The sequence below is a fragment of the Strix aluco genome, chromosome W (genome assembly GCF_031877795.1).
Source record: "Strix aluco isolate bStrAlu1 chromosome W, bStrAlu1.hap1, whole genome shotgun sequence".
Taxonomy (NCBI): Eukaryota; Metazoa; Chordata; class Aves; order Strigiformes; family Strigidae; genus Strix; species Strix aluco.
In genome coordinates, this window is record NC_133970.1 from 15,401,445 (window position 1) to 15,413,775 (window position 12,331).

At 38.8% G+C, this 12,331-nt stretch overlaps 2 protein-coding genes across 2 annotated transcripts in view; both read right to left on the minus strand.

The window, feature by feature from the left end:
- The window catches only part of LOC141917659 (uncharacterized), a 198,947-nt gene that overhangs the window by 35,500 nt on the left and 151,116 nt on the right, over positions 1-12,331 (minus strand). The gene's annotated exons all lie outside the window — the stretch shown is intronic.
- LOC141917657 (ras GTPase-activating protein 1-like) overlaps positions 9,097-12,331 on the minus strand; it is a 93,985-nt gene continuing 90,750 nt past the window's right edge. Inside the window, exons 24-25 of the mRNA XM_074811023.1 lie at positions 12,109-12,243; positions 9,097-9,958 (exon numbers count right to left, since the gene is read on the minus strand). Coding sequence (XP_074667124.1) covers positions 9,875-9,958; positions 12,109-12,243 — 219 coding nt within the window. The 3' untranslated portion in view covers positions 9,097-9,874. The remainder of the gene's footprint in view (positions 9,959-12,108; positions 12,244-12,331) is intronic.

The following is a 12,331-nucleotide window of genomic DNA, read 5'->3' on the forward strand; positions in this document are numbered from 1 at the left end:
TTGAAGAGGTGATAAGAACTGATAAGAGGTGAGCATTTCTGCCCCAGAAGCTGGATGATTGCTCAAGAAGCATGAAGTCAGCAAAAATCTGTGGGAACAGAGGAAAAACCAAAGGTGGGCAGGGTCAGTACGACCACCGACTCAGTTGGACAAGAGGTGGTGCACCCCATTTCCCCCTCAATGCATGTGCAGAACCCATGCTCCACCTTTTTCCTCATCTCTCATGGAAATGAGTTTGTGGAATACCTGCCCCTCCTTGTCTAGTATGCTAATCAGCTGATAAGATGAATTTAAAAAGGTGACAGAAAACTGCTGTGTGTGCACCCACCACCCAAGATTACTGGATCTGAGAGAATGCTGGATCCAGGGGTGGTGATCCAGATTTCTTTGACTCTTCTTTCTCTCCTTTATTTTTCTTTCCTTTCTTTTCTTTCTTATAGATTTATGAGAGACCACATTGCTTATTATCCTTTTCCAAGTTTGAAGTGTTTTCTACTGCAAGTAAAATATTCTAACTGGTCGTTTGGTGTCGTTTCACCTTAATTTAACCCAAGGGGATCACAGAACCGTTGCAATTCTATGGCTTCCAGTCCAGGTTGTGACAGATGGTTCAAAAGAATTTTAAGTTTTGAGATATCAAGAATGCTAGCACAGTTTTTCTAAAACAATGGAGAATGTAGTACACTCCAATTATTAAGTTTTTTTAATTAAATAAAAGGTCTAGGCTATGAAATTTTCAGTAAATAATCAGTTTTCTAATGTTCTAAGTGAATACATGCATTTAAAATGGGGGAGTGATATCATTAAAAATCCAATCTTTTGACTAAGTTGATTTTAGTAGTTCTCTCTCTTTTTCTTTTCCCCCTCAAGACTGAGGTACAATTCTGAATGCAAAAATTATCCATGTATTCTAGTGTTTGTTAGCATGGTAAAGTGAACTCTGCATTGTTATCATTTGCCTTGAGGAAATCCAGAATCTGGATGCTAACAACTTGTTTCAGTACAGTTCTTTGCACTGAGCTTCTGATGTATCTTGATGTTATTTAAAATTAATCCTCTGATGTAAAATGACAGTTATTCTACATGTGTATTCTTGGATTCTCTAAAGTTTGAGTGTTATGTGGGATGGGAAGTATTCTAAACTGAGATTCTGTTTATGGAGCAGTTTGGAGGCAGTGAAGAAGTCAGTACTTTGAACATCTAATTCTTGCTTTGACAAATACAAGGATTTTATTTGGTAAGCTTTGTAATTAAAACTGGTTTGCATCATGTTGCCTTGTAGCTTCTTGAAGTCTGTTTAAAAATTAGATGTAATGCATTCAAAATCTAACAGAGGTGTGGAATTCATTTAAGACTCGTTAAATTCTGTTTTTTCTCTGTATACTGTCCTGATTTTTTTGGTGAAATCTTTCTAGTAGAAGCTGCTCAAAAATATGTACTGTGCTCATTGCTATAGGGAGGGAAGGTAAACTGCTGGTCCAAACTTAAGTATAAGGGATAACAGTAGACATAAAACTGATTGATAGTACCTTGTGTGATCCACAGGGTGGAGCAGAAATTATTTGCTTAAAACTGTTGTGTTGCTACTGTGGACATGAAAAATCTAATATGAGCTACCAAGGCCTTAAGAGCTTGCTGCTCTGAAACAAATTAGAAAAATGTCACAGCTCAGAGCTTTCACTTAATACAAATCTGTAAGTAGATACTTAACTCTTCCTCCTTAATGTTTCAATTTTCTGCATTTTTAAAAACATTAAATAAAATAACAATAAAACATTAATTTTCTCTTAAGTGAATGAAAACTAAATCATCTAAATGTCTAAATGAGGATGTCTGTTCAAATTCTTACTCTGTGAGTTTCTATTACTTTGTCTTGGTTCTCTGCTTGCAATAGTGCTTTCAGTAATACATAACTACATTATTTGTGCTGATTTGAACCACAAACATTAATAGTGATTACTTGTAACACAGATCTGGAATCCAGGGTGGCTTCTAAGGTCTGTCCACTTGATATCATATGTAATGAAGAATCAAGGGATTTAAAATCATTTGACTAAAATAAAAATTGTGTAAAGGGTAAATGTTTTCTTTTCTGGAGAATACTATGCCCTTTTTGCTTTAGTACTTGCAACTGCAAATTTATAGCAAGTTAAGACCTTGGTAGCTTTGTATGTGACAAATATGTTCATAATCTAATTTGAAATACTGTGGACAAATAAGGAGACTATCTGGCTCTAAAAATGCCTTAACTTTTTTAAAGTCTAAACTTTAAAACAGAATTAAGTAATTGTTCAGATCTAACCTCAAATACCTTTCACAGCTTTTATTTGTAACATTGACTGAACATTGTAAAGACTACTGCTATATTATGATGGAGGAAGAGCTTTTTTAAAAAAAATCAAACAAACAAACAAAAACCCCAACCCCCCTCCTTTTTAATGGGACATGTGTTGGTATTGAAGAGAAGAAGATTTTCTGCAACCTGATAGTCTAAGATATGTCTGAATTTAAAAAAACTTGCTAATTGTTCAATAGGGTGGTCTGTTAAAATCTTACCATAAAATGCAGGATGTATTGGTTGGTTCTTTTTAAATAGGAAGACTCCTTAAATTATGCAAATTATCATAGTAGATTCTAGTTTGACATTATAGCACTAATCTGAAAAATTGTTCCTGTTCAAAATATGTTGAAATTTGTTGTGCAGTTTAAGGACCCTTTGAACAAGAACATAGTAAAATCAGCATTAAGAATGTGTTCTTACAAAATGTGGAACCTCATGCATATTTAATGAAAACTATTTAATGCTGTAAGAACTTTAACTAATTTGTTCTAAATGCCAATCTTAAAAGCATGCAGAAACTGGAAACTCTGTAAAACTAGCCTTTTCATAGCTTTTTCACTTTCTGACAAAATGGTCTAGAAAATAGCTCCAACTGAGCCCTGGAGACTCATCCATCCCCCACCCTGCCCGTTTAATTTGAAGGGGTCTTATTTTAGTTATGCTATTATCTGTGTTTTGAGGCAGTTCTGATTCTTGGTTCTGTTACAGACTAACTTATTTTTATAATTATTCTGTCAAAAGGAATTGGATGAACTGATTGTATAAATTGATATAGTCCACAGCATTTCATGAAAGGGCTGGAAGACATGTCCTCTGAGGAGCAGCTGAGGACTCTGGGTTTGTCTAGTTTGGAGAAAAGGAGGCTGAGGGGTGACCTCATTGCTCTCTGCAGCTTCCTGAGGAGGGGAAGTGGAGAGGGAGGTGCTGATCTCTTCTCCCTGGGATCCAGTGACAGGACGCGTGGGAATGGTTCAAAGCTGCATCAGGGGAGGTTCAGACTAGATATTAGGAAACATTTCTTTACCGAGAGGGTAGTCAGACACTAGAACGGGCTTCCTAGAGAGGTGGTTGATGCTCCATGCCTGTCAGTGTTTAAGAGGCATTTGGACTATGTCCTTAACAACATGCTTTAACTTCTGGTCAGCCCTGAAGTGGTTGGGCAGTTGGACTAGATGATCATTGTAGGTCTCTTCCAACTGAACTCTTATCTTCTCTGAAGAGCTCTTATATAATAAAGAAACAGCTCTTGAAACTTTAGGATTTTAAAAAATAATATGAATGCATCTGAAATGCTAAGGGTTTGTACTTATATGGTTTCATTTCTGAGTAATTATCATATGGAAGATCAGATTTGAGCTGGCCAGTTCATGTACACAAAGGAAAATTGAGCTTAATTTTTTTTTTGAAAGCTCATAGTACCTGTACACTGTTTACACCTTGAGGCTTCACTAATGCTGAAGATAGCTGATATTGATATTTATAGCTATAAGTAATTAGGGTATAATTATATACAAGTGCACAATCAGTTCTAATCTACTTATAACATCTTTTGGGAGATTTACCAGTTTATAGATGAAGTCATTAGTTAATACCAATACAAAGACCATAAGTGGTGTGGAGAGATCAAATGGGAAATGATAGAAGGAATCCACAGGGTACTGGCTGACTGTAAATGACTAAGCTGCCAAAGTAATGAAGCCATAAAAAGGGCAAGCTATTATTAAAAGGTCCCAATATGAGTTCTGGAATTCTGTGCATGGTTCTCAATAATGAAGACAGATGAGCTAAACCTCAAACATGTGATGAAAAAGGGCTCTGTACCGGGTCTGGCTGAGCCAGAATTGGTTTTCCCCTGTAGCAGCCCTCATGGTGCTGTGTTTTATGTTGGGAGCTGGCAGGGTGTTGATAGCACACTGGTGCTGTGGCTACTGCTGAGTAGTGCTTACACAGCACCAAGGCTCTTTCTGACATTTCCCCCCCACAGTGGGACGGGGTGGGCAAGATCTTGGGAGGGGACACAACCAGGACAGCTGACCCGAACTGACCAAAGGGATATTCCAGACCATCTGACGGCTGCTCAGTATAAAGCTGGGAGAAAGGAGGAAGGGGGTGGGGTCACCCTTGGTCCTCCGAGGCAACCACTACGCGTATTGGAGCCCTGCTTCCTGAGAAGGCCCGACATCGCCTGTTCATGGGAAGTAGAGAATAAATCTGTTTTCTTTTTTTGCTTCCGTTCGCGGACCTTTGCTTCGCTTTGCTTATATTAAAACTGCTGTTGTTTTACCCACAAGGGGTGGGGTTTTTTTTCCTATCTTATTTTCTTTCCCCTCTTTGCCCTGTTGAGAAAAAAGGGGAAGGGGAGGGAAGTGATAGAGTGACTTGGTGGGTACCTGGCATTTAGCCAAGGTCAAACCACCACAGGCTGCTAAAGTGATTGGGACTTTGTGGCTTTTAGAGTATGCATAGGTAACAGGGTTTAAGGTTAAAGTGCTTAGTCAACACTAGTTAAAATGTTTTTCTAGGCTCTACTCTGTTCATGGAATACTGCCACTACATACTAAATCCTGGGCATAAAGAGGTCAAAAGTTGGGGGTTTTTTGTTTGCTTTTTATTTCTTTATGGCATGTTTGCAGAAGCAAAAATTTGGACTGTATCCAGGAGGTTTTTTTGGGATTAGTCAGCATTAGCTGAAAAAAAAATCTTCCATATGATGCATTTACTTGTTTTTATTTTTCCATTGCTGTCGTGCTTTAGGCCCAGCCAGCAACTAAGCACCACGCAGCCACTCACTCACTCCTCCACCCCGCAGTGGGATGGGGAGGAGAATCTGGAAGTCAAACATAAATTTGAAATGCTTGCTTTTATAAATCTGTCACTGAGGGGAGAGTTTTGGTTTAGAAACAGTAGCTAATATCAAACTTGACATTTAGCAAACGGGATAAATCTAAGGAGGCAACAGATCTGGTAACAGAATCATAGAATGGTTTGGGTTGGAAGGGACCTTTAAAGATCATCTCGTTCAATTCCACTGCTGTGGTCAGAGACATCTTTCAGCAGATTAGGATGCTCAAAGCCCTGTCCAACCTGACCTTGAACGCTTCCAATGATGGAGCAGCCACAACTTCTCTGGGCAACCTGTTCCAGTGTTTCATCACCCTCATTGCAAACAATTTCTTCCTTATGTCCAATCTAGATCGACCCTCTTTCAGTTTAAAACTGTTGCCCTTGTCCTATTGCCACAGGCCCTAGTAAAAAGTCTCTCTCCATCTTTCTTATAAGCCCCCTTTAAGTATTGAAAGGCTGCACTATGGTCTCCCTGGACCCTTCTCTTCTCCTGGCCGAACAACCCCAACTCTCTCAGCCTTTCTTCACAGCAGAGGTGTTCCAGCCCTCTGATCATTTTCATGGTCCTCCTCTGGACCCGCTCTAACAGGTCCATGTCTGTCTTGTACTGTGGACTCCAGAGCTGGATGCAGTACTCCAGGTGAGGTCTCACCAGAGTGGAGTAGAGAGGCAGAATCACCTTCCTCAACCTGCTGGCCATGCTTCTTGTGATGCAGCCCAGGATACAATAGGCTCTCTGGGCTGCAAGTGCACATTGCCAGCTCATGTTCAGCTTTTCATCCACCAATATCCCTAAGTCCTTCTCTGTAGGGCTGCTCTCAGTCAGTTCATCCCCCAGTCTGTATTGATACTGGGGATTTCCCTGACCCAGGTGCAGGCCCTTGCACTTGGCCTTGTTGAACTTCATGAAGTTCACATGGGCCCACTCCTCAAGCCTGTCAAGGTCCCTCTGGATGGCATCCCTTCCCTCTAGGGAATTGGCTGCACCACTCTGCTTGGTGTCATCTGCAAACCTGCTGAGGGTGCATTCAATCGCGCTGTCTATTTCAGTACAAACCCTTGAGGGACAGCACTCATTACTAGTTTCCACTTGGACATTGAGCCACTGAGTGTAACTCTTTAGACACAGCCATCCAGCCAATTCATTATCCATCTAACAGTCCATCTGCCAAATCCATATCTCTCCATTTTAGCGGCAAGAACATTGTGGGGGACCGTATCAAAGGCCTTACAGAAGTCCAGGTAGATGACATCTGTAGGTCTTCCCTTGTCCACTGATACACTCCATTGTAGAAGGCATGATTTACCCTTGGTGAAGCCATATTGGGTGTCTCTATTCACCTCTTGATGTTCCATATGCTTTGACATGTCTCCAAGGAGGATCTGTTCCATGATCATACTGGGCACGGAGGTGAGGCTGATTGGTCCTCCTTTTTACCCTTTTTAAAAATGGCTATGGTGTTTCCTTTTTTCCAGTCACTGGGGACTTCACCTGTCTGTTGTGACTTTTCAAATATGATGGAGATGGGCTTAGGAACTATGTCTACCAATTCCCTCAGGACCCTGGGATGCATCTCATCAGGTACCATGGACTTGTGTATGTTCAGGTTTCTTAGGTGGTCTCGAACCTGATCTTCTCCTATGATGGGAAGGACTTTGTTCCCCCAGTCCCTGCCTTGAGGTTCAGTGACTTGAGAGATGTGGGAAGAGAGATTACCATTGAAAACCGAGGCAAAAAAAGTGTTGAGTACCTCAGCCTTCTCCATGTCGGTTGTCACTAGTTCTCTTGTCTCATTTATCAGGGGGGTACATCTTTTTAATCTTCTTTTTCTGGCCAACATACCCACAGAAGCCCTTATTATTCTTTGCATCCCTTGCCAAGTTCAGCTCCAGCTGTGCTGGAGCTTTCCTGATCTCATCCCTACACATCTGGGCAGCATCCCCTATATTCTTTCCAGGATACATGTCCCTGCTTCTACTGCCTGTGCATTTCCTCCTTACACTTTAGTTTGACCAAGAGGTCCTTACTGAGCCATGTTGACCTCCTGCCTTCCTTGCCCAATTTCCTACATGTGGGAATTGAGAGCTCTTGCAAGAGCTGCCAGCTATGTTCAGCTCCTTTGTCCCTGAGGGTGATGTCAAAAGAACAGGGTTAAGAGTTACAAAGATTCCAAACTGAGCATGTGTAACTGATGGAGGAGTATCTGACCTTGGTCACATCAAAACCTTGGAAAGTACCTATCTCAAACAAAGACAGCACAGAAACTCCCAGGATAAGAAAGATGTAAATTTCTGCTTTGGAGTTTTATGTGCACAATTTTGGAATAAAATCAAGATGAGAGTGTATCCTGTAGTAACCTTAGGCAATTATAATACTAAAATACACACTTACTTGTGAATAATGAGCATGCTAATTAGGGGACCTCCCCAAATGTTTTATACATGAGATAAAATGTGTATGTATGGTGAGGGTGGGTGAGAGGTGGATAAGGAAGTTTGAGAATACCAATCAGCTGCATTTTGTTACTGTAAAAAGGAACGCTAGATGTGTTCGAGGTGCTGGCTGGTCTTAGATGCCCAGCACTCTACTGTGCAGACTAGAATTAAAGACAAATATCTGGACTTGGTGTGTTGATTGGTTCTTTGCATACTAGGTGAAGAACCCAGGCTTGGGACAACAGCAGTGCTTAAGGTTCACAGAATGTTAATAGAACCTTAAGGTTCATAGAACCTTAACTGCTTTAGAACAGGATGTGCTGCCTTCTTCCCAAACTTGTCATTGAATGAATTGAAAGAAAACAACCTTGCTTATAACATTTTCAGCATTCCCAACATTCTTCTCAAATGTATTGTTAAAAAGAGACTGCATCTACAGTATGGAACATAATCATAGTTGCGCGACTTAACCTGTTGCTGCATCTGCTGATACTGCAGCTATAATCTCATTTTAGATTACTGTAACTACTGTACATGAGGACTACTGAGAATAATTAAAAAAACCCATCAAACTTCAAGTAGTTACATGCTGTCCAAGGCTAGGTCAAAGTATTTCATTGTACTGGTTTTGGCTGGGATGGAGTTAACTTTCTTCATAGCAGCCCATATGGTGCTGTGTTTTGGATTTGTGACTATAACAGTCTTGACAACACACCGGTGTTTTGGCTATTGCTGAACAGTGTTAGCACAGTGTCCAGGCTTTCTAGTTTTCCCACTCCCCTCCACCAGGGAGTAGGCTGGGGAGTGAGCAAGAAGTTTGAAGTGGACACAGCTGGGACAGCTGACCTGAACTGTCCAAAGGGATGTTCCATATAATGTCATGCTCACCAATAAAAGTGGAGGGAAGGGTGGGGGTTTTTTTGGCAGGAGGGCAGTAGCTGTTGTTCAGAGACTGACTGGACATCAGCCTATTTTCTGGGAGGTGGTGAGTGATTGTCTTTGCATCACTTGTTCTGTTTTTCTTTTCTTCATCTTTCCTTTCTCAACACTGAGTTCTCTTGCTTTCTGCTCTTCCTATTCTCTTCCCTGTCCTGCTTTTGGGGGTGGGGGGGGCAAGGAATGAGCAAGTAGCTGTGTGGTGCTTAAGCTGCTGGTGGGGGGTAAACTACAACTCTAATTTTCACACACTGTTTTAGGAAATAAGTAGTGGTGTCAATTTTTTAATATATGTACCTAAATGCAACTTTGAGATTTACCTACAGTCATTTTTATCAATGCATTTTATACACAGTAGATAAATAGCCAACCATATCTGTTATCCAAATTTCATTTTTACAATGTTCTATTACTTGCACCCAAAGTTAGCCAGTTTCCATAGAGTCTATTGGCAGCTTGATTATTTTAAAAACTTATTTTTCAGGTTTAAAAATAAGATTCATGTTAGTCTTACATTACACACAAGACCAACCAATACATATTTTATAAAATGGTTTAATGGATGCATGCATGTCTGATACAGTGATAATAAATTTACTGAATTCTAATTATTCACTGTTGTAAATATTTTACAAAAGCATTGTGATTTACCTGGATGGATACACAGTCCTTGATGGAAGAATTATTTAGACTGAATCAGTGGCACATTAAATAAATCTGACAAGATCCCTTCTGCACATTCTTTTGACATGATTCCAGCAAGAGAAACAACATGGTATAAAAAGTATACAGGAAAGATTGTTCTTACCATAACCATCAAACTCTGGAAATTGTAAATACAAGTTCAAGCGGTTGAAACAGTCTAAGTCATAATAATTGTAACCAGTCAGAAATTACAGTAAGAAATGTTATCCAGTTATATGTAGCTGTCAAAACAATGCATTTCTTTCTTTGTCAGTTGATAATTCTTTTCCAACAAGACAGAAAAACTTTGGCAATTGCAGGCGTTGAAAATAATTTTCAAGGTTCAAGACAGTCACAGCATTTTCTTTGCAGAAGGTAAACTGTACACCAAGGCTCATAGGCTGTAAAAACTGGTTCCAAGTGGAAAAAAGTGCAAATATCCTGCATAGATAGTTTAAAAAGCTGCTGGTACAATTATTCACTAACAGAATCTTTGTTTTCTTTTTGCATAGTTCACACATCAGTGGGAATGTGACAGGGTGTGCTATTTTTGGCAAGAGCAAAAAAAGTGATACTTGTGTGAGCTGCCATGTTAGACATGCTGGATCTATGCAGAATTCAGGTAGAGGGCTGCTACCTGATGTTATTAGACACTGAATACTGATTTTGTTTTTGTTGAAGCAGTTCTGTAATAGCCAACAGCTTCTTAAGAACATGCTGTAGAAAAAAAACAAAACCAAAACAGTACAACCCTACATTAGCAACTAGAAAAAACCAAACCCCATCTTGCTTGAGAAGCATCTTCAACATTAACCTAGACTTAGAATTAGGTAGTTTAAAATATTTAACACACACACCACACCATACCACCACCACCCCCCCCCCCAGCTCCAATTGCCTAGTCACTAAGACATCATTTCAAAAGGCAACTGTAAAACAGCAATATGAAATTTATCTGCACCCATTAAGTCTTGCCAATTTAACCTGAGAATTTCAAAATGAAAGAGAGTTCTATCTGTTAAAAACAATCTGTAAACAAAAAATCTGTTCTTGGGTATTTTCCCCATGTGAAAATGCAGAACTGGGCCAAAAAAAAAAAAAAAAAGTATGGTGACAAAAAAAAAGGTGATAATACAGTTCACTTCTGCACAGGCAGAACTACCCCCATTTAACTTTCTGAAAACCTGGTCATTAAACTAAACCAAATGCAATTGTATTGCTAATGCATTGTCAGTTCAATCATTTTTTCATTATAGTAAAACTATGTTCAACTACAACAGGGTGATCCTGAACCATTAGGGCACTTACAGGAGGAAAAGGGGAAAAAAAATCAAGAGTTTTCTTTATGGAAACCCATGAGGAAAAATTACTCCTCTGAAGTAGAAATATAAGTGTATTGAAGAAACAGTATCACATCTGTAATCATTAAGTACCTCAGATACAGGCCTTGTGAAAGAAATTATATCCCTTACCTGTAAGCAACACATATTTAGTACTGAAAACTTCTACTATCCTGCCTTGCCAGTCTAGCCATCATTTTTGCTTTGTCAAGACTAGCAGTAGCTGTAAGTGAATTATGAACTTGAACATGATTGATTTTTTTTCCCCTCATATGCCACTGAAGAGGTAAATTGTAGTACTTATTAAACTGGATTAGTTTTGAACTGCTATAATGAAGCATTATCTCATTTTTAATTCCTTGAGCTTTCTTCTGCCAAAAATGATTAAATACAAATATATTTTCACCTTTTGCAAAATCACCGTAAGAGTTCCCAGTAATCCCCTTATTTAAAAAACATTACTGCTGAAAAATGCATTATTTGAGTAACATTTGCTGCCACGAGAAAGAAATACAGATTTATCGTCTACTTGGGTTTAAATAAAGGCCTTCAAAGAGTCAGGATATAGGAAGCCCAGTCTTTAAACCATGAGAATAATAAGAAATCTGATTACAAGAAGTTATTTTGAAACAATTAAATTAAAAACTATTTTAAAAACTACTTCTTTGAAAATGAGTAATTAAATAAATAGTTTAAGCTGATACTGATTAAATTTAAGGAAGACCATCTCTAAACAAAAAGGCTTTCTATAATACAACTGCCCCGTCCCCAAATCATTAGCAGTAAAAAAGGAAGACTACCTGAATTATCTTCTGCACAGCACAGTATACTAGTCAAGCATACCAAAACATATTACTGTGCAATAAGCAGAATTGCTGACTTGTAGTTCATCATAATTAGTAGACCATAGGCAAGTATATTGCTTTTGTAGTATTTTGAGACAATGCATGGAGTCATGTGATTTTTTTTCCTCTTAAAAAATAAATTTTCATAAAAGCTGTATAGAAGTTTAAGAGTTGGAACGGAACACTCATTTATAGTGTTTGCTAGAGAAGTTTGCCATGTTTGTTTACAAATGTAATACATCAGGAAGCAGGAATGAAGTAGTGATAGAAAGCTAAGGAAAGTAAATTTAGTTATTTAGTTCTCAATTAGAAGAACTAGATCCTAAAACTAGAGCCTGTCAGGAGACAGTAATTTCTTGGGTTTAGGCTTCCTCTAGAAACTAAAAAATTCACCTGGAAACTAAACAAAAAAAAAAAAAAGAAAAAAACATACCAAAACATCAAAAAACAACCCAAACCCCCCAACCTATTGATTTAAAACATCGTTGGTTTTGTTGTATAAATACTTAGTTCATAATTTTGAGCTTCTTTACCTTTATAACTAGCAACCTCTTCATGAAACGTACGTATTATTTATCACTCATACTGCTGGACAGAAAAATTACAAAATAATCACAATATTAAGCAATAACTCAAGACATGCTATCTGTACCTGTGATTTTTGTTAATCATTGTAGTTTACCTGCATCACACCTCGCTCATTACTGAGTGTCCGAAGTTCATCTGAATGTGCCACACACATCTCATGCAAGGCTGCTAGATAACGAGATAAGTCAGTTCTAGAGTGCTCTGTAGTGTCTGGAAGCTCAGGAACATTCTTTAACAAAAATTATGAGAGCAGATTTAGAATCGTGAGTAGCCAGGTATATAAGAAATTAAATTACAGTTCTACAGACCTGCCAACA